At 30.9% G+C, this 23,309-nt stretch overlaps 3 protein-coding genes across 4 annotated transcripts; 1 reads left to right on the top strand and 2 right to left on the bottom strand.

The window, feature by feature from the left end:
- Nucleotides 1-53: 53 nt before the first annotated feature.
- LOC113846593 (probable apyrase 7) lies at nt 54-7,995 on the bottom strand. Of its 2 annotated transcripts, none has more exons than XM_027475044.1 (8): nt 6,630-7,995; nt 5,656-6,056; nt 2,621-2,770; nt 2,353-2,505; nt 1,788-1,934; nt 1,096-1,248; nt 845-967; nt 54-177 (listed from the first exon to the last, which is right to left on the bottom strand). In XM_027475044.1, the coding sequence occupies exons 1-8, from the start codon at nt 7,753-7,755 to the stop codon at nt 100-102; spliced, it is 2,331 nt and encodes a 776-aa protein (XP_027330845.1). In that variant the 5' UTR covers nt 7,756-7,995; the 3' UTR covers nt 54-99. The 2 variants fall into 2 exon arrangements, with proteins under 2 accessions (XP_027330845.1, XP_027330846.1); XM_027475045.1 differs by having other exon boundaries at nt 5,656-6,182; nt 6,632-6,749.
- A 2,034-nt stretch (nt 7,996-10,029) lies between these two features.
- Nucleotides 10,030-12,070, bottom strand: LOC113846594 (plant UBX domain-containing protein 10-like). The gene is made up of 4 exons (XM_027475046.1): nt 11,453-12,070; nt 10,719-10,892; nt 10,403-10,600; nt 10,030-10,324 (listed from the first exon to the last, which is right to left on the bottom strand). The coding sequence occupies exons 1-4, from the start codon at nt 11,969-11,971 to the stop codon at nt 10,097-10,099; spliced, it is 1,119 nt and encodes a 372-aa protein (XP_027330847.1). The 5' UTR covers nt 11,972-12,070; the 3' UTR covers nt 10,030-10,096.
- A 7,674-nt stretch (nt 12,071-19,744) lies between these two features.
- LOC113846697 lies at nt 19,745-23,308 on the top strand. The gene is made up of 7 exons (XM_027475238.1): nt 19,745-20,229; nt 20,328-20,414; nt 20,627-20,836; nt 21,320-21,484; nt 21,658-21,711; nt 21,800-21,946; nt 22,738-23,308. Exons 1-7 carry the CDS (start codon nt 19,837-19,839, stop codon nt 23,113-23,115), a joined length of 1,434 nt encoding a protein of 477 aa, XP_027331039.1. The 5' UTR covers nt 19,745-19,836; the 3' UTR covers nt 23,116-23,308.
- Nucleotide 23,309: the final 1 nt, after the last annotated feature.

Raw genomic sequence — 23,309 nt, forward strand, 5'->3', positions numbered from 1 at the left:
CTCGTGTCAGATCCATATATTGATTTGTCTTTGGAAGTCCAAGTCAAATGCCTGCAATTTTTATATTGTCAAAAAATAATTCTTTATCAAAAAGCCCTTTCAATCTCTGAATCTTGGAGGCAAAGTTTTGTCTGTAAAATATTCCTTCCTAACATCCTCCGCAGAGCAAAATCTCACCTGTAAATGTAAAAGGGCAGCACGAAGACTTAATATCTAAAACAAACAGAGCTGAAATGAATCATTATGGTTTTGTTCCACTTCAAAATATGAACCAACCATCCTATGACCAATATCGTATCAGCCAAATGTAAAACATTATGCTAATTGACTTAATCACAAAGTAAAGCAAGTAATGTGCTCCCCATCTCAAAGAAAAGAGGGAACTCATGGATGGGATCGTTGTCCCTGGCTCCCTTGATTATAAATTTATAATGACATGGAACCACCTGAGCCTAATGGGGAAGCTCTAACTTGAACCCTTAACCTCAGATTCAGAAGGTGAAAAGCATGGTCAGCTACCACCACTAGGGCTATCCTTCAGCAGGCAATTACTTCCTATTTCTGTGATCTTGGACACAGTTAAGTCTTGAGACTTGAATACAAACTATTAGAACTATTAGTAACCTAATCAAACAATAAAGAGATCTTTAACAATCCCCAATATCTTGAGCACCCTTGCCAGTGAGAGATGAAAATAGAAAGAAGCAGAGAGAAATTGTGTGTAATTCAGGTGGGATATGTAAGAAATAAAACAGGCATATTAAAGCAAGCCTTCGTTGTAAAGGGAAAAATACCTCTTTTCTCTTATACAAATAAATGAACATTTAAAATGAGCAACACTTACCAGAGAAGCATATGATTTTAACAAGGGTTTGACTAGCTGCCAAATTGGCTTAAACACAAAAGGTGCATCCACAAATAATACTTGACCCAATCGCTTTGGATAGTAATAATAGAATACATCAAACTGCCAAAAGTAAAGAAATATGTTAGTTTTAGCAATGATTTTTGTACAATTTCTTTCTAGTGGGGCACTATAGTTCACAAACAAACATCTCTATTAAATGATATTTGGAAGATGGTAAAAAATATTACCAAGAATGTCAAGAATTTAAGATCAGCATTTTCTGTACCAAAACCTTTGAGATCAACTATTCCAAGTATCTGTTCTTTCCCAGTTGGAAGCTTACTTAATGCCTTCTCAATTAGGAAAACACACAGCCTCTCATCGGCTGCAGGGTCGTGTGCCTGTGATACAATTTTTTATCCATATAGTCACAGACAATTTTCCGAAGTTCATGTGAAGTTGGGTTATATACAAAACACATCCACAAATTAATAAATGCAACTGCAGTATGGATTACAGACAATGTAGGAGGATTGAACTCAGTTGTGCCAACTGAAATCAAGGTGCAAATACTTGCTACCAGACATTTGTATGCAAAATTGGGCAATCACATTCCCCAAATTTAAGATCTATGATGCAATAGCAGAGTCAATTACAAGTGATGAAAGGCTAGAAGAAATAATGGACAATGTATAACAAATTATGGGAGAGTAGAAAGAGTGGAAGCATGATAGATAAGTTGTTAACCAAACAAATTACCAAGGAAAAATTATAAATTACAAAATATTAATTGAAGCACGTGTCCATCCTTTACTACAAAGCAATTTTTGGCCGCATGCAAATAACCACACTTACATTTTCTTCGATTGTTTCAAAGAACATAAAAATAATGAGCAATATAAAGTATTAAAACATTTATTAGCACAACTTCTATTCTTACTTCAGGAAAATGCTTTGATGCGACCACCACAAGCACAGGTCTGTCATTGATGTCTAGGAAGTCATGTACATAAGCTTTTCCAGTTTGAGCAACCTCGTTAACGACTTCTTCAGTCAATTTAGACACCTCAAAATCTTGACGCCATTTCTTATAGAGTAGAAGGAAAAATAACAAGTATGTGAAAATCTCAAAGCAAGGAGAGTGTGGTTGGTTGAGCAGGTGGTTGAAAATTTTGAATGAAAATTAATTTAATTAACAGGAATATGATTGATTGCATGTGAAAGAAGACAAGGGAGTACTAGTAACACACTCTTTCTAACACACCTTTTATTGTTAGTTGAAATTTATTAATTACAAAATCATAAGTGAGACTTCTTAAATTAGGAGCGAGATCAAGCAATTTTTTCATTTTCAACATATTTCAGCCAATAACAAAAAATGTATTTGAAAAAATTGTTTGGGAGTGTTGATAACATTTTTCCTTTCACACACCTCCTCAGACAAGCAAACTCTAATTATGGTTGTAAATTTCGTAATGATATAGTTATTAAGAAAAGAAGGATACGATGGCTTTAGTCAGCTTGGAAACAGCTTCTTCAACAGAGAACTTGCGATCTTTGAGAAACCACAGTATCATATCTTCGTCATCCCTTCCATTTCTACCAACAGGGAGGCTATGGTGATCTTTTTCAAGCTTGTCCTTCACTGCAAGGACTAACTGCAAAAAATTTTAAGAGACCAAAAGAAAAAAAAAATTCACAAATTGATTGAACAAAGTATAAAAAGGTCCAATTGCAATGTGGTGAATGGAAAATGGTGAAGTTGTTGGTTACCTTGCGTGAGTCCATTTGCGGTTGCGGGTGAAGATTGGAGCATCGAACAGAGAAATTGGTCGTAACGGAAAGGGTTGAAAGAGGAAGAGCGATGGTAGGATAGAGAGAACGTACCAGCGCCATTCTGCAACTGCTTCTTTCAACTCTATCCTATTCAGCGTTCACAACAGTTTAGTGAGAATTAACTAGTCATAGTAGCATCGGGTATTTAAAAACAATAAACATTATAAATTATTTCGTATTTTATAAATTTGTTTCTATAAAGTATATAATAAAAATTTAATATATGATAATTTTATTAACAATCATAATATTTGACATTATCAATGCATTGAATTATATAATGTATAATAAAATGTATTATATATAAATTTTTCTTGTATTTTTTATATACATCAAAAAGTTGTTTATAAATAATAAAAATTCACCCTATTCCGTATCCACCCTCAATATTATAGATTAAATTTATTTTTCTAATGAATATTTTTAAGTTTCATTTTCATTTTTTTTTTATCAAACTGCATAATTTCTTTAATATTGAGCAATTATTTTTATTTTTAAATATTACTTAATTCAATTCAATTTTAGTATTTTTTAATATAATCTATCAAATTAAAATATTTTTAATAAATTCAATTTGAAAATAATTATTATTTTAATTTTAAAATCTTTGTTCAACTTTATTAATAATGTGTTTTGATTTCAATAAATATTCATAAATTTCTCTATAGTATTTTAATTATTTTCATTTTGAACTCTATCCTATTCCTAAAAATATGGTGGGGTGACTTCCCATTTTTTAGGTTGCTCTAGTGGTTATTAACCGATTTATTCTAAAAATTTGATTCACTTTATCAGTAAAGATGACGTGACTTTATTTTAATAAATTCTTCATATTTTCTCCTAAATTTTATATACATCCTTCAACTCTATTCTATTCCTACAAGTACTACGTTCGGCTGGGGTGGGGTGGCTTCACAATTTTTAGGTTGCTTCACCGGCTATTAACTGATTTATTGTAAATAAATTAGCCATGAAAGCATGGGGATTTTTAAAAATAATAAAAGTTAAAATATATTTCGTAGAAGTATTTTATAAATGAAAAAAAAAACCCATTCCTATCTATTATTTAATCATAAATTTAAGTTATTATTTTTGAATGAGAATATTTTTAACAATTAATTTCGTCTTCATTAAATCATGTATCTTATGTATTGAGTAATTAATTAATTTTTATCTGTAATTTTATTCTTTTCAAATTTTATTTATTAATTTTAATTTTAAATCTTTATATGCTATATCAAATTAAATATATATTCTTAAAATAAAGTAAAATTTAATATTAGTATAATATTAATTAATTTAATATATTTTTTATTTTTAAATTTTGATTTATTATATCAATAAAGATAGTATGTCTGAATTTTAATAGTTTGCCGTGTTTTTTTAGTTTTAAAAATATCTCTAATCTATTCTTATTAAATATAATAAATGGATTCTTCACACGTCTTATTGTTTGAAAATAAAAAATTTAATTCTTAACCTTAATTCTTAAGATTAAATTTAAGTAAATAATAATAATTTTTGAGTAAATTCTGAAGCACACACTAAACTTGGCCTTAAGAGTATAACATATTACCTCATAAGAAGTGGTTAAAAAGATTTTATTAAAAATATTTAATGAACTTCTTAATTTATCATTGATTAGTAGATTTTTCTTTCACTTTTGAATTACTTAAACAACATAAATACTTTATTTATTGTAATTAAAATTTCTACGTAGAAGAAGAATATTAATAGTAAAATAATGGTTAATATTAATTTAAATTTTTAAAGTAAAATTACTTAAATAATATTATAATAAATAATATATACAAAATTAATTTTTAACCAAACTCTATAACTTTGTGTGATTTATATAATTGACTTTCCATTGTGATATCATAATACTTGACTGTTGTTATATTAATTTAAATTTTTACCTAAACAAATAAATAGGAATAAATACTTTCTTCTTCTTTCTGCATAAATAAATAAATAAGAATAAAAATAATAGTGTGTGAAACTAAGTACGTTAGAAAGAGTGTTGTTGACATCTCTTTCACTAATAAATCTTCATCCATTTATAGTTATTATGACCAATTAAATGTCTTCAACTACAATCAACGACTAGAAGACATAAGTTTCTTTGGATTTCTATCTTCCATATAGGTTACTTTAAAGCTAACTCTACTCGGAGTAAAGGATCAGTGGCCAGTTATCCTCCACTTAGTCCCAAGATCCACCAGCTAACCCATAATAAAAACAAATAAAATGGAAAAGAAAAAACAAAGAGCAAGGAATTATCGGTAAAGGAACCAAAAATGTTTATAGTAATTATACTACAATATTGAATATTTGAATCCTCCTAAAAGACTTTCAAATACGTACGTCCGTTCTTTCTTACATGTTTGATGTTCAAAAATAATTTGTACAAATAGGGTAAGTTACTAATATCGAAGTTAAGATTGTACAAGCACTGAATCATCGACAAATTTTCATACTATGACACCTCTCATTTTCAACTTCTAAAGCCATATCTTTAATTTCTGAAATTGCCCAAGATAAAACTCAGATAACTTTTAGGTACGCGGATATTTTGCTTCAGATTATATGAACTGAAGGTGCTACATCGAATACATGACAATCCTCAACTACTTTTCATTAATATTTGGGCCATTGGCACCTAAATACTTCAGGGACAAAAGTTAGTTTCCTACTGGTAAAGGGTTTTAAAAATTGAGTGAGCCAAGTAAATAAACATTGATTTCTAAAACCTTCAGTATCATGTTCTTCCAAAATGAATTTATGCAAAGGAAAGATAGAACACTGAAACATTATTAGTTAGATCGGTGTCTTACATGAATATAAGATGGCAAAGATGAGCCAGGAGCAGAAGCCCTCCTGCTTGGCATTGGTAGCTTAATCTGACTATAATAAACAATCAATAAAAGCAATAGAAGTACAGCAAAGAGAAAAGCTGGAGAAGACAAAACCTTGACATTCTTCAAAGTTAAAATAATAGTCTGGGCTTTGCGGCTTGTAGTTGTACTATTTAACCATAGAAATTTCCCTTCAATCAATGCAGCTCCTAATGTCCATGAAACGTCACCTGGACCAAATACCATTTCTACATTGCCAAGACACAGACCATATTCAATCAATGATGCCATGTAAGCCACTCGGAAACAAAATTGTCCGGCATAATTTGGATTGTCAGAAAAACTGCTCCACCCAGACCATAAACTTGAACATATTTGCCTGCCTGACTCCCAAACTATTGTTAAGTTCGCCCTTGGACTTAAATTTAGCTTATTGTGGACAAAATAGAAACCAGATAAAGCATGAAAGCGCTTGATTGGCTGTGCAACAGCTGTTAAATTAAGTATACCAGTGCCTGCCAGGTACATAATGAAACTGAGTTCGTTCCTAAAGCACGACATTGAAACAATACCCATAACAACCCCTCCCTCTTCCATGTTCTTTTGGCTGTCTGGTAGCTAGGATAGAGCAAAATTAACCTATACCACAAAGACAAAATGGACTGCATGCTAATCATGATAATCAAAAGTAAAATAGTTCCACATTATCAACATTTTAGAAGTGAATTTTTCAATATCATCATGGGTTGGATGGGATGGTGTATCCTTAATGTTTGATCTATTTTTACTTCAATGATTTTATGAGGAAGGGTAGTGTAGAATGAGTGAGAGGTTGAGAAGATGAAAGTAACTACATATAGCCACCAGATATAAACCAAACTACACACTCTTTACTTTGGTCAGCAATAACTTCATCCAACATTTCCTTTCTGAGATAATTATAATTTTCAGTTAGCATATATATTCAACAGACTCGAGAAGGCTGAGAGAAAAAATTATTAAGACTAAGTAAGGCCTAAATAAATAAAGTAAAAACTTACAAACTGCAAATAAATGAATACCCTTACCACTACCAGAAAATGAACTAGCTTGGCAATTTTTGCTAACTGTTGGATGTGACACTTCGGAATTGCTCAAGTTCATAGCAGCAGCAATAGCTAGTTCTTTGCATTGCTCCCAATCAGGTTCTCCAATAAGATGTAAAGAATAAGGTTCACTACTTTGGGGTTGACTATGATTTTTCTGATAAGTGGAATCAAATATAGAGCAAGAATGGCATGTATAGTTTTGTACAAAAGTTGACACCAGACAAGGATGTCTAACCTCAAAGACACTTCTGGTTCTTTCCACGCTTTGATTGTTTCTGAGCATAAGAACTGTCCTATCAAATGCTTCATTTAAGCCAAATGCCGGCAACGAGTATGCCACAATCCGAGACTCTATTGAGTTGAGCTTCGATCTCATCACGTGCACATCATTCCTGGCGGCACCATCATCGATCTCTGCCACAATTTGCAGCGAAGAGCCACCCAAATCAATAATTCCCAAAGTGGGAGACACAGAATAGTTATCAAAGCTGCCCATTTTGTAATTCAAAGCCACCCAACCATAATAAGCTTCCTCCCTCCCACTCAAAACCCTTATCCAGCTCTTGCTAAACATAAAGGAGTGATCTTTCACAACAGCCTCAACATCTCCCAGGACTCGATCGGCATCGTCCCGGGGGAGCCTCCTCAGGCCAGCAGTAGCCAGAACAAAAACAGGAGTGTCACCGTGCATTTCACGCGGCACAAGATGTTCTGCCCACACAACCAAAGGCTCCAAAGCCTCTCTAACTCCTAAAGAATCATTAACAAAGTTGTCTAACCCGGGATCGGTTTGCATACAGTGATATTGACAAGAAGTTTTCCAAAGGGAAGTCTTGGTTGTGTTATCAGGATAAGAATGCAGTAAAATTGGCAAGTTCCCTTTACCTACACCCTCTACCCCTACTTTCCACTCGTACACATTCACCCGTGTGCCAGTGCTTCCACAATCTATAACCACAGTGTAATACGACGACGCAATGAGTGGATTACGAGTATTAGCGTTATCTGACTCGAGATAAAAAGGCAATAACAAAAGCAGCATAACCAAAATGAGTAAACCGAATTTTAGGAGCCATTTATGGTTAGCGAATCGTTTATCTTTGGAAGGGGATTTGGGGACTTGCATTAGAAAAATGATGCAATAGCCATAGGAAACCCCTTCTCTTATTAATGAATTGTTGAAACAAGGTTCAGATTTACTTTACTAGTTGTAGTTCAGATTTACCTTGAGACTGAGGTGATAAACTTGATTAAACTCAAACTCACTCACTGGAGAGTCTGAACTTGAGATCGAGATTGATCGAGGGACCCTGCAAGTTTCAAGTTCCCCTTCCCCCATTTTCCGGGAAATTTCACTATTTCAGTGTACATTCTGTAAAAAATTATATAATTTTAATTAATAACTATAAATATATTAAAAATATATATTGAGATTACATGGTGTAGATTACAAAAGAACAAAAAAATATACTAACAAAATTATAAATTTAAAAGTATTTATTATTTTAAAATATATTATATATTTTTTAAACTAGTTTAAATATGATAGAATATATATTTTTATAATTTTTTATTTATAGATATTTAAACTAAAGTTAACAAAATTTTAATATTATATTTTTTTAATATATATTTTTAATAAAAATATAATTTTGTATAAGTTTAAAAATTCTTACATTTCATCTGAGTCTTTTATTTAATTTAAATTTAACGGGTTATAATTTATTACTTTACTTACTATTAAATTTAAGTTAAATATAAGACTCATATTGAGTGTAAGAGTTTTTAAACTTACACTAGCATAAGAAGATCTTTTTCCTTTTTGATATATTTGTAATTATTAATTAATTTAATTAAAAATTATGTAAATTTTAATAATTTATTCTTGAATTAAATATTATAATTTTTTATTTTTAATATATTTTAATTAAATATTAGAGTTGTTTTTAAACTAATTTTATAAATTGACTCAAGCAGATGAAACTCACCAGATGATGACACATAGTGCAATCAGATAATTTTATCTCTGCTGAAAACAAAATATAGTTTAAAAAACAATAAAAATATATATTTTATTGAAACAGTAGACAAAACAGTCACTAACAAAAAAAACTTCAAATAGAGAATATATTGTAAAAAAATATTATTTTAAGAATTTTTTTTTTAAAAAATATTAAAAAAATAAATCAGTCAGAAAATAAAAGCCTTGTTTTAAAGTTAAATTTAAAAATCTAAATATAATTAGTTTCTATTTATTATATTAGAGTTAAAAAAAATATAATAATTTTTATTAAAATTTATTATTATAAGATAATTAAATATTTTAAAATTTAAAATAAAAAAAAAACTTTGATATTATTTTCTCTCACTTTTTATTTAAGGTGTCTTCAATTAAATTATTAAAAAATAATAAAGTTAAATTAACTTCTTAATTTTAAAAATATTATAAGATAATAATTTCATCTCATTTCATATTATTGAACTTAATCTATTATCAACATTTATTTTTGTTAGTTTTGATTTCAGTTTTTACATACTTTATTTATTAAGAATAAATAAAATAATAATAATCTTATAAAGGTTATAAAGTATTTTTTTTAAAAAGCATCACTAAAATTTAATAGAATATGTCTTATAAAAAAATTAGAAAAAAGTCATATTTATAAGTTTTGTTCTTTGACGAATATTTGTTTCACATCTAGTCATTTATGTTTTACTTGATTTTCAAACTAGTTATTTTCTTTAGTAGAATAGGAACCTGTAAATGAAAGAGCATTCACTTTCTTAGATTATATAGCATGTTTATTGGAAACCAAAGTTATGAATAAGCTGATCAGTTCGGCCAATAAGTAAAAAGTCGCAAAAAAAAAAAAAAACAAATTGTAATTTGGACAATAGCCAAATACTGAATGTATTAGGGCTATGTTTAGATTGGGGGGAACTTTTAATATGTTCTTTTGTTTATATTTATTAAATTAAAATGCAATGAAATAGTATACATTATTATATTCAAAACTCTAATTTCCATTCCCTCTCAATTCAGGGGATAGGTGATTGGAACTAAAATAAGTTGTTATCAAATTATAATATATCTAAAAATGGAATGAATATATAATTTATTTCATTCCATTGTATTCTACTATATTTTCTTGTATTATATTTCATTTCATTCCATTTCATTTGCTATTAGATATCCAAACAATTTATCCATGCATTCAGAATTTGGATACGGCAGAGCAATTATGCATTTCCTTGTGAGCTAGAACAACAGCTGAAATGGTCAGGAAATTATCATCTGCAAAGCAAGTCCAGAAGTTGTTTTAAAGATGCACTAAAATCTTAATTAGTTTAAGAGTTCAAGTGAAGTCTACACAACGATTTTTTTCCCCTTTTATTTTGATTAATTCAAATTCAAATTTAGGTAACCAAATAACACGTGCATCCAAAGATGGTTATGGGAATTTGGTTCACAAAGGCTCAAGGAACATGCTAGCTTTAGGATACAAGCCAGCATCTTTAAGAGTCATTCTCATTTGATCAACCCCATAGGCTCTTCTTGGGAAGTTTGATATCAATCTGTAGTTTCCAATCCCTGGCAAACCTAATGAATCAATGTATGAGAAAATGGACTGGATTTTGTCTGTGTAAAGGAAAGTATGTTCTCTTCTTTCACCGTTTGGAAACCTTATGAGTATCTGAATAAGGAAAATTTGCATAGTTAGGTTCAACACAAGCTACAAACTTTGACATGTATAGAAATTTAGTATACGTACCTGTGTGGATTGAGACTCGCTTCCTCTATTTGCATTTCCTTTGTCTTGTTTTTCACTAGTAGATTCATTCACTTTGCTACGCTGTTTACTGACTTTAATAGAATTGTTCCCCATCTTCCCATAATTTGTGGTGTTTTGAGCTACCACTGGCTTCTGAACTAACTCTCTTGAAGGTAAATTATGGAGCTTGTCTTTTTCCTATATTTAGCAAGGAGTGTTAGTTAACTATTGTTCTTATTAAAGGAATAAAAATATAAGTATATTTAGATCGAGCTTAAATTAGTAGTTAAAATCTGGAGTGTGGAGAGGTACACACCTTGTCTATTTGCAAAGCTGCAAGATATGCAGCGTCTTGTTCTTCTCTGAGCCTACGGTCTGCTTGGATCTTTGCTTCCTGCTTAGCTTTAGCACTTCCAAAAGCCACCCCTTGTTCTTCCAATGTTCTTTGTAGAATCTCCACTAGCTCAGCTGGTGAAAGAGGTCCCTCTAGCTGAAAAGAAAAATGAAAATGAGTATAACACAGCAACATCTAGAGTTTTTCATGCACTCATGAATTAGCATAATTTCATCACAACCACTATGACAACATAATCCAAACGATTGATTAAGGAACAATTTGAAAGAATTTCTCGATAATTTTTTTAAGTGTCAAAAATTAAGTATTAAAATAAAATAAAATCCTTAAATAAGTTAAAATTAACTTATGTTTTTCTATTTTTTTCATAAGTTTTCTCGTTATTTTTTTAAAAACTTGAAGAGTATAAATTTTTTTTAAGTTATATCTTGATTAAGACAAAGGTTTAGGTTTGATCTTTCCCTTATCTTCCCTGGGTGAAATAAATGTAACTCCTTTCTAAGTGTTATTTGAGCTTGAAGATTAGGCATCATTTCGTCACCTTAAATTTTTTACTACAAAAGAAAAAATAAATACAGCAACGTAAAAATAGCTAATAAACACATTTCTAAAAAAATCTATGCATATTTAAGGCATTAAGAATCATCCATAACAGAACAAAAGGCACAAAATGTGAGTGAGTTATCAATCCCAACCTGTTGCAACACTGCTATGCTATCACCAGGAGCGGGTGCTATGACAGCACAACAGGGAAAGCTACCAGGGCTTAGCGTTGCAACCATTTGCAAGCCATCTCCTCTATCTGCAAGTGCCCCCCAACAAACAAAATTCACATCAAGAAACTGGGACACGAACTCTGAACACAGGGTTTCCTTGCAGAAAACGTTAGCAAAAGGGTGATCAGGTGAATGAAGATACATAAATACGAACTTGTGATCTTTCTCTGCTAACTTCATTGCTTCCGAGAAACGAAAAGCATAAAAGAAAGGATGTTTGGTGCCATATTGCTGCTCAAAACACTCTAGAAAAGCCCATTCCTCAGGAACTACTAGTTGATGATGACCATGTGGCTGTGAAAGAACTTGAGGCTGTAATGGAATATTTGTATGCTGATTTCTTCTTCTACCTATGCCCACAAACCCCATACCATCCCCCATTGCCCTTGAAATGCTACCCATTATGCTTCGAGGAAGGCTTGCCATTCTGCGAACCATGTTGTGATCCCTCGTTGCTGATGACACTTGTTATGTTCCCACTTCACAATAGCTAATTATTCTTGCAGCAACTATATTCTTTCGGATGTTTCAATGTAACATAATGATGTTGTGAATTAGTAGCATCCAAAAGAGTTGTATGATTATCAAAATATTTAAGGTAATCCAAGGTTACCATGCAATCAATGCCTTTCTTTCCTGTTTTCTTCTATAGAAAAGATACAAGATTTTGTGGAAGAATGTTTAGATGCTGCACTTATTTTTCTATCTTAGACAAAGTATAAAGAAGATTCTTTGCTTAAGGTCGAAATCGCCGTTCATTTAGTGCACTTTTTTGTGTAAGGCTGTAGGGGTGTACTCGTGTAGGTGTGGGATTATGATGAATAAATAGAGCATCACATTCTTCTCCAACGTTCATTTTCATTATTCCAAATCCAAAGTATTGTAGTGAAGTAGAGCCAAATGGAAATCGAATTTTATTCTGGTAACGTTGAGTACCACTTTCAAGTGACAAATCACAATCTGTGACTGAATTTTGCATTAAATCTGTAAATTTCGCATTTGTGTATAACAGATCGAGAGAAGGATAAAAAGAATCATAGGGCTAACTGCTCAACCATCTTACAATTTACAAATATATGTTACTCATCCAAAACAAATCCTGCAATTAGTGGCACTGAAAAATTAAATGTTCCAGGTTAGAATGTCTTTTTATTGGGTCGCGCAGGTTAGAATGTCAAAGCAGTGCATATGCTACATTTAATGGCGTGTTCTTTTCATGCCCCTATGTTTTTTATTTGTACTTCCCACATTTTTTTGTTATTTTTAGAAATTAATTTTTAAAGTAACTTGTCAATTAGTTTTAAAAGAATTTAACACAATAAAAATTATAAAAGTATAAAAGAAAAATATTAAATTATAAGTGAAAATTATAGTTTTTAATAAATTTTAATGAATAATTAAAATTGTGATAAAAAGAGTGAGTTAAAAAAATTGTACTCCAAAGAGAGAATGACAAGTGATAATGGCCTCTTTCTTTTGGGCCACACTGTATGAGCCATGGCCCAGACTAGAAAGTTAAATGGTGGAGTACCCTAACCCCCATTCAAAGACATCCAGAAGCAGCCAAGCATAAGTATTTGTCGGTCTAACAAGATCCTGTAAAATGAAGCTCCAAGTTATCACTAATGAGTAAAGCAAGTTACCCAATCTGCAAATCTGTTTATCATTACAAAAATATGTTGCTATATTATAATAATAATAAAATTATCAAAAACAAAAATTAAAAATTCCGGTTTTTAAAAAAATCATATATTAAAAGGCTATGGAATAAAACAGCAGATATTGAAAAGTGACAATTGGGACAGGATCTTTGTGGGTTTAAGACGGTCAAAGATATGTTACCCCATTACAAAGATGATATGTATTCGTCACATGCCTTTTGCAATTACAATGACCCTTTAACTTTATTGTTTTCCAAAAGATAAAAAAAAAGGAACATATCTATCTATTTATAATAATGTATTATTTGTGATTACCCCTACACTATACTGGTTAATTTATATTTAACATTTGAATATGTTTTAACTAATTTCTTTAACTATAGTTATAATATATATATATATAATTCATAAAAAAGTGTTTAACTTCAAAAAATTTCAATGTGAAAATAAATAATTTAAGCATAATTATAATCTTATTAAGCATAACACTTAATAATTGAAGGAAAAAAGAATGATTAGGCCACACGACGTAGAGCCCATTGATAAAAAAAATTACATAATAGTATAAGATAAATAAATGAGATTTTGACATATATAACATGATTAAATAAAATATAAACTTGTGAATAAAAATTACCTTAATGCCTTGAATGTCTTGATTATCCTACATATAAGATGATTAAATAATGCGTAAGGAGATAAACAGAAAATTATTTTAATTGCATTGATTCCTTTATTTCCTTGAATCTCATCCCGGAAACTCGAGCAATTCTAGATATGTAAATATTAATTATATTTTTTTAATTTAGACTTTTTATTTCTAAATTATATGAGACAAAATGCTAATTTTAAAAAAAAAAGGTAAGAGAATTGGTTTTTATACTTTTATTAAATTGAAACCGACCACGTATACAAATATAATTGTTAGGAATTACATGTTGTGGATTGTAAAACATGTAGAAAACACTTTTTTTTTGTGATTAAATAAGATTGCAGTCCCGATGAATATTTTAAATATTGATTTCAGTTTTTATCTTTTGTTAGGTTTAGGTTTCTAGTCATTTAAAAACGAATGATTTTAGCTCTTGGTGTAAAGTGACTTTTTATTAAATAATGTTAAGTTGGATAACGACGAATTAACTTAAGCTTGTCATATATATTTTAGTTATGGGTGTGCTTATTGTTGTTTTTAGATATTTATAATAATTCTCTTTTAAATGATTTTTAATTTTTTTTCCTCTTTCTTTTAATCATATTAATAGTAAAATTATTTTGCAGAAAAAATAATGATAATAAATATTTAAAAATGCCAATAATTACTTTATTAAATTATTACCTATATTTTTTTTATCCCTGCAAATATCTTAAAGGATGATTTAAATCCTTATAATTTTTTTTATTTAGGTCTTTATTCTCTTAAAAAATGATTAAATATTTTTTTTGTTAATGTTTAGTTGGATAATTATAATTCAATTTATCATTATGACATGTATCCTAATTACAACCGGATCAATGTGACGATGACTAGAAGAATAAATAAATGTGTATTATGCTACTTTATGTGGTGTTTATCCAAACTTTTAATCTGATTTTTTTTTCTATGCTTAAAATGTCAAATACTCAAATATAATAATGGACGTTACAAGAAAAAAAATCACAAAAATCCTGTTAAACTAAGAGTATAATATTATTTTGTACAAGCATGAAATAACATCTTAATGTGGTCAAGTATAATTATTTTTATACTTAGTTACATAGTTAAAAACCATATAACTTCTACAATTTTATTACTTCTGCATATGTATGATATGTGGGTCTGTATGACTATATCCAGTTATCCATAAAATTCTTGTTCAAATTTCATAATAAGTCATTAAATATATATGACAGTGATTGAAAACTCAATAGTTGGTTTTCTTTTCAAGGACATCATTGCTTGGGGCTTGAAAGTCTAAATTGTCAAATGTTTTGACAAAAGGCCTGCATATATGTGGTGCCATTGGCACTTCAATAGTGTTGAGCAGGTCCAGGAAAGTTTTGTGTCAACATTTACTAGTTGGATTGGTGCGTTTCCTCTATATAATTATTGCTTCTTGTAACTTTTTGACATCCATAACGCGATGCACTATAAGAGAACAAATAAATAATCTAAAGGAAATCAATGTTAAATAACTTTTTAAGCATTGATTTTTGCCTATGTGCCTCTATATGCCAATATTGAATAGTTTTACTTGGCTTCAAAGGTTCATAATTCTGGTGTCATTTAGAAAAGGTCCTTGAATTTTTTCATCTTTTCATTTTGTCTTCACAACGAAAACAGTAAACATATTATATGCCAAGACACAACATCACATGGCTTCCACATTGAGACCCAATGACCCATCATCATCTTCAACCCACTATGAACTTAGTGGCTTACCTGTATGGATTATCTTATGAAGGCATACACTCTTTTTAAGAGGCTACACTCATTCCCTTCCTATAATTTGCTGCACGCTTCAATATATTTTAGACAGCCACAAAAACAAAAACAAAAAAAAAAACAATTTTTTTTTTCTATGGATCAGGACGAATTCCTTTATAACTAAAGCATTGAGAGTGTGGGAATAAGGAAAATGACAAACTGCCCACCTATTAGTCACGTACACGTATAAACGATTTATACTAATGAAAGACTGAACAACTTTATCCATTTTATCTATTTAAGTATTAATGAATTTTATATTTTTATATATATTACTTTACTTTAGTTTGTATCAAATGTTATAAAAATAAAGCAACAATAAAAACAAGTATAATTAAATAATTCATAATTTTATGATATGATATAAGAGTGATTATTGCGAAATTTATTGATATAAGTAAAAAAAATTATAAATAATTTTTGTAAGTTAAAAAAGTCCCTTATCGTAAATTTAATATGATATAGATAGATAGATATTGAGATAAATATTTTTATTTTAAACATGAAAAAGTCCCTTATAAATTTTTATGTAAGTGTTTATGGAAAAATTATACGCAAAAATTCTTTTAAAAAAATTGAGAAGCATAAATTTTTTTAACTTAGGTGAAGATCTGGTTTATTTTACCTTTATAGTTCATTTTATTTTTCTCTCGAGTTAGTGATTATTGAAAATTATATTACATAGAAAATGCAAGTAAATTACGTGCTTTGATTGCTTCAAGTGAATTATTCTTCTGTGAAGATGATTTCTAGTGTCAATTGTCACGAAAATAGCTCCACTTCTGATCTCTATTTATATGACTTTTATTTCTTGTGTATTTAAAATTGCCCATCAGATGCTGATTCTTTTTAAAAGCATGCTCAGCCGTGGCAGCCTTTGGCAAAATCCTGCGAATTGATTCTATATTGCTTATGCCATAAAACCACACTTTTACAATTGGAACCATGTATGAAGTTCTCTAGGAAAGCAAGTTGATTCTAATACATTTGAATTTGTAAAGGTCTCGGGGGAATCTGTTTATACTCACTTTTCGAAAGAGCATGCATGGTTTCTTTAAAAAAATAAAGACACACTTAGGCTTCATTCACACTGAGCCATTCACTGTGGACCAATGTTCATGCTGACCGCTACAACGCTTCTCGAGTATTTTGAGCACAAATTTGGTGAGAGAGTGAGTGGGTGTTTGTTAAAAGAAGAGAGAAATAAAGAATGGCAAGAAAAAGGAGAGGAACTGTAAGTGGGAAGCATCACCATTGCCCAGTCACAACCCTAAAAAGATAACCAGTGCATGGGCCCATACTTTTGTGCTTCATAACACAATAACACAAACTGGCTTAATTAGTGGCCATAACTCACAGCCCAAGAGAATTTTACTAGGTCGCTTCGCTAGATAGGTATATCTTTCTAATCCATATGCATAATTTATCATATGCTACATACGTGTATGGTAATTATATATTTAACATATCAAAACTTTAACTGGTAGTAACATGCTGCCCCCTTGCAGACATATGTAAATGATATATTCTTATCTTTACACACTTTTGATGGTTATGGTTTTTCATAATTATTAAAGTAGAAAAGCAGGACTGTTTCAAAGTAAAAAATACTTTAATTAATAAAATTTTGTTTTAATGATTATTCTCAAATATTATTCTATCATACATAGTGATAATCCAAGAAATTTCAATGATTAAAATAATTATAAAACAAAACTAACCATCTCCTGTAATTTGAAAACCAATTAGAAAAAAAAAAAGATTTATTTGTGTTTAAAAATTCATAAAACACGTGTTACAAAATAGAATTGAAAAAAAAAAAAACTAGTTGCTATGTGGAAAGAAAAGTATATATGAAAATTATCACATTTTCAAGAACCATGTCTTGAATTTAAAATACAGGGATGCATATAAATTTTCTGAAACTATCAGTAACTTAAAGTGAACATGTATAGTATTTTATCATGATAAAAGAATAATATGAACATAGAACAAGAGAAAATATTTTTGTCAGTACATTTTTATTTGATTAAATAGAAAATTAAATTGTTAACGTGAAACTCTTTACGTTATTAATGAATCAACTTTTTGTTTTGCATTTATGATAGAACTTGACATAGACTTGTGGATGTAGACTTAACGAACAAATTATCAATGATAATTTTGTGAATTGCAGAATAGAAAAAAGAGAATTTTCGAACGATAATAGTAAAGCAACGCTTTCACCTAGCTAGGGTAAGCTTTCCATGTCGGAAAGGGAAATTATTTCCTAATATTAGGTTATTGAGACATATTTCTTCTTTTGCTCCTTACAATTTACAGAAGTTTCAACTTACAAAACGGGGGTTTGGAACATCAAGTTTAAATTTAAAGGGACAACCTCACAACACAGCAGATACTTTCTCCAAAATTGTCATTTGTCGGCACACACAGGCCATTGACTCCTTTGACCCTCAATTGACATCAGTTAACGATGTCCCTTACGTCAAGCTCATCACTCATGTCTCATGTAAAACTTGGTCCCTGTACAGTGAAAATATATAATAATGTCAAACTCGCATTGTTTTGGTTTTAGTTTTCAATTTTAATTTTTATATTTTCAATTAATTATAATATATTATTTTTAGATTAGTTACTATAAAAGTTAACTAATTTTTAACATAATAATTTGTAATTAGATAAGAGTGAAGTATCTATTTAAATCAAAATTTCAATTTTTACTTTGTCATGATAATAATGTTAAAGGTTTGATTATTTATTTTAACAAATTATTTAATTTTAAGATTTCCACAATAATTATGTTAATTTTCTGGATCAATCACATTATAATATGTATGTATTTTATTTTTTGTAAATTATAAAATTTTAACATATGAGGTGATATGAATTACTGAAACCATAAAATATCAGATTACCTAATAAATTTTCCATAAACATTGATTAGCCTAAATATGCATACTTTAGAGTGTTAGAGCAAATAGAGTAAAAGGCAAAAATGTCATTAGGTCATCAAATTGATACCCATGCTTATTATAATTCAATCACCCTTGTAATTTAAACCGGGTAATCAATTAGTTAGAATTTGATGTTCGGTTTACAGAGGATGATTTTTAGTAACATTTTGATAATCAACCTGATTACCCACACACATACAGTCAAAAAAGGAGTTAAGACTAATCATAAGTTGTGATTGCTATTTCCTTGCTCCTCTCATCATTCATGATAGCATGTTGCCATTGGATAAAAAAATAATAATTAGGCATGGCCCATTAAAGTTGCTTTGGTGTCTGGTGCATCTTACTGTGGAGGTAGCTCCATAATCATAAAGTCAATTTCTCTTGGGCCGTATGAATTGCATTTAATAAAATGAGCAGAGGAAAGTAAAAGCAGATATCCTCAGGGGAGAGCGGAACAATATTCCGTGGGGTTGGAACAGAAAGAGGATGACAGCACAAAAATGTATACAACAATGGGAAGAGAAATCAGAATGAAAGTTGAATTGAAGTGTACGCAAGACATGGGAAAGGTGGTGATCCATTTTTAGTTGAATTGGTTTAATACACTAGTTAAACAATGGCTTAACATCAGCACTCAAACATTTTAAAAGTTATGCCAATGATACTTGATGGGACTCTTATTTTTAGAAACTTGTCACAATTTTTAAGGTGATTTTTTAATTATTAAAAACTTAAATTGAGAACAGTATTACTTAATCCTAACATAGGAGTCTGTAAGGAGTTCAGAGAATAAAATTTAATATTTCTACTGTAAAGTCGTTTATTAACAAAATTGTGTGCCTAAAATGCTCTAATAATTATTAACAATACCTTTGTGTACCACATCAAATAGAGATTTCAACAGGAGGCAGAGGAATAAAACATCAACCAACACATAACTTTTCTGCTTAATTATTCCACTGTAAACACAGCCCTTCGGGAGGTAAAAGTAAAACTTGGAAATGCAACCCCACCTATGGGGTCTGGGTCTATTTTGTGTGCTGGTACAAGAGTTTTCATGGTGTGGGAGCATAAAATTAAAAACACTATATTCTCTCTCTCTCTCTCTCTCTCCTCTCTTTCTTTTCAAGTCAGGACCAGTAGCAAGAGTTGTTTATAATTTGAAAACGTGAAGGCAACAACCAAACTTGGGGTTTCTTCTTGGTAGTTCTTCTGTTTTGTATGGACATGAAGGGATATTCAGTTTCCTGGACAAAACATAAGAAAGAGCCATATTTTGCAGCTAATCACAGAAGAAGACAACACCAATGCATACAAGAAAATCATCATTCCCCAGAAGAAACAAGTTCACTAAATCATTCCCTGAAATTGGCTGCTTCTACTTCCCAAAATACTCTACCTATGTTACCTGTCTTTGTTGCTTTGCTGCTACTTGTTTCTTCAATTAGCCCAGCATTTTCTCACCCCATTGCTTCCAATTCTCCTTTACCACTGCCGTCTCAACTCAATGCTAACCACACTGTGAGATTGAGACCAGGTGCAGTGTTGCAAAAGCTGAGGAGAATCAGAACTCACCTCAAGAAGATCAACAAGCCCGCTGTTAAAACAATTAAGGCATTTTCCATTGCTTTATAACCTGTGACAATGACAATGACAAACTGCATTTTCCTTCTCCTGATTCAGTGATCTATGATTTTGTTATTTTCTTGCAGAGTCCAGATGGTGATTTGATAGATTGTGTTTTATCTCATCAGCAACCTGCTTTTGACCATCCTCAGCTCAAAGGGCAAAGACCATTGGTAATTTCATCCAACTCATATGCCAAAGAAAAGGACTTTGTTTTGAATTTCAGATATATCCACATTCCTCAGAATTGTTGAGCCATTCTGGGGATTTTGGAATTTCAATGTAGCAAATAACCATCCTTTAGAATGAACAATGGATTAAAGGTTTTATTTTAGAGATTGAATTTTATTTGAGAGACAGAAAATAAGAGGCACAAGGTTTACAGGATCCACCAGAAAGGCCTAAGGGCCACTCCAATGAAGAAACAGTAATAGAGAGCTTTCAGCTTTGGACTGATTCTGGTGAAGCATGTCCAGAAGGAACTGTTCCAATCAGAAGAACAACAGAAGAAGATATTCTTAGAGCAAGCTCCATCAGAGGATTTGGAAGAAAACCAAGACATGTACGGAGGGACTCAACAGGCACTGGTCATGAGGTTAGTGCCTATAAATGTAATTTGTTTATGGAATGTTAAGAAATTTGATCTTTCTCTTCCAAATTAGTCTTTCCCCTGTCCTTGTTTCCATTTATCACTGTGCATTCATTTGAAAGGAAAGTATCTTCTCGTAATTTTTTTTCCAGCATTCTGTATTCAGTTTCATCCTTCTGCTTCTCCTTGCCAGAAAGAAAAGAACAACCCTGCTTTTCCTTATCCATCAAAATTCAACTTGAGTTGCAAAACAAAAGACATAGAAGGGACAACACATACATAACTTTGCCTCCTATTTGCACCAAAAAGTAACATCAAAATCACTATTCACATGAGGAGTCTCTTCATGTGTATCCCTGTTGAATGCCACATGCACAAAATTTTCCAGCAGAAGCTCAAAATAAATAAATAAGCATATTATAGCAAAACCATTCTTATGCATGCACATATGTATGTTTGCCGACAACTTTGACATCCATCATGTTGCAGCATGCAGTTGTATTTGTAAATGGAGATCAATACTATGGAGCAAAAGCAAGCATAAACGTGTGGACACCAAGCGTAACCGATCCATATGAATTCAGTTTGTCACAGATATGGGTTATTGCTGGATCGTTTGGTAATGATCTGAATACCATAGAAGCTGGATGGCAGGTATGTGTCCATACTTCTTTAAAAAAAAATTCAATTTAAAAATATTTTTGTGAATATTACGAAGATATTGAAGAATATTTTAGGAATACGTTTCTCTTCATCATTTGCTGTAGTTTTTAGTCCATGGAGCATTCTAGTTTCTAGCTAAATAAGAAACATATATTTTCCTTCAGGTAAGCCCTGAGCTATATGGAGACAACTATCCTAGGTTCTTCACTTATTGGACAGTGAGTGTTGCGTGCCTCTTTTTTCTTCCTTTGTTTCCTAGTTCCCTCGTTTCTTTCCCATCTTATAGATATCTCTGCTATTTGATAGACGGACGCATATCAAGCTACTGGATGCTACAACTTGTTATGTTCAGGATTTATCCAAACAAACAACAGGATAGCAATAGGGGCTGCAATCTCCCCAAGATCCATCTATAATGGAAGGCAATTTGATATTGGCTTAATGGTTTGGAAGGTGAGTTTTTTTCTTTTTCAAAGTAATTCAACACCTATAAGTCAACCAACAAGAAAACACCAATTAAGGAGAAAATAGGGGTCCTTTAATACAAAAAGGCTTAATGATTTGGAAGGTAAAAAACACCAATTAAGGAGAAAATAGGGTACTTTTAACCAAAAAGGCTTAATGGTTTGGAAGATGGTTTGTTGTTAACTTGAGCTCTACGGCTTTTTAAACCGTTATATGCTATGTTTCACAATCTTGATTCCCTTGACAAAAAAAGGTTAAACATGCATAATCCAATTGAGAATGGAAAAAATGTATCTAAGTGAAGCAATAATTCGTTCACTTTTTTCTCCCTTTTCTTTTGAATTTTTCTGCATGTTATTGTTATTCAAATGGAAGATTCCCTCGCTTTCCTTGTACGAGTGTCCTTCATGGGGTCGACTATATCTGAGCCTTTTCCTTCCTTCCTTTATTAAAGCAAAATTTCACGGCTCAGGCTTTTCTTTTCTTTTTTTATTATGGATTTGCTGTAAGTGGCATCTCGAGCCTAACTAAGAGGAAAACTTGTCTTGCTTCTTCTTTTTCTCAGTTTTATTGTTTTCCAATAACATTATTGAAAATGGTAAGCAAACAGTTTAGACTTTATGACAAGACATTAGTTAACTCACAATGGAAAGTTTTCGTGTTTTCAATTATGCCAACACATTAATATAGGTTTGACACTTGGACTCGAGCTGTAACGTACATTTCATTTTTTATTTCAATAATCCTTAGATACCATAATGAAAATTCTGTGTGTATAGGACCCAAAGCATGGACATTGGTGGCTAGAGTTTGGGTCAGGGCTACTTGTTGGGTACTGGCCAGCAAACTTGTTTAGTCATTTGAGAAACCATGCAAGCATGTTACAATTTGGAGGAGAAATTGTGAATTCTCGTTCAAGGGGCTACCACACTGGCACTCAAATGGGTAGTGGCCATTTTGCTGAAGAAGGCTTTAGAAAAGCAGCATATTTTAGAAACTTACAAGTTGTTGATTGGGACAATAACTTGCTTCCTCTTGCAAATATCCACCAATTGGCTGATCATTCCAATTGCTATGACATAAGGATGGGATCAAACAATGTCTGGGGAACTTACTTTTATTATGGAGGTCCTGGAAGGAATGTGAGATGTCCATGAACAAATTGGATCCTATCATACATGTTTCTCGATCTGTTATAAATATATATATATATATATATATATATTCTTTTTTTCCCACTTTTTTTTTCTTTTGGGGATTTTGCTTTCATTATAAGCTTCACATGGTTTGGCTATATTTGTTAATTTTGGCATAGTTTTATTTTTGGCTAACAGGTTAGAGATGTTTTGTT

The sequence above is a fragment of the Abrus precatorius genome, unplaced genomic scaffold, assembly GCF_003935025.1.
Source record: "Abrus precatorius isolate BTA unplaced genomic scaffold, Abrus_2018 Scaffold8, whole genome shotgun sequence".
Lineage (NCBI taxonomy): Eukaryota > Viridiplantae > Streptophyta > Magnoliopsida > Fabales > Fabaceae > Abrus > Abrus precatorius.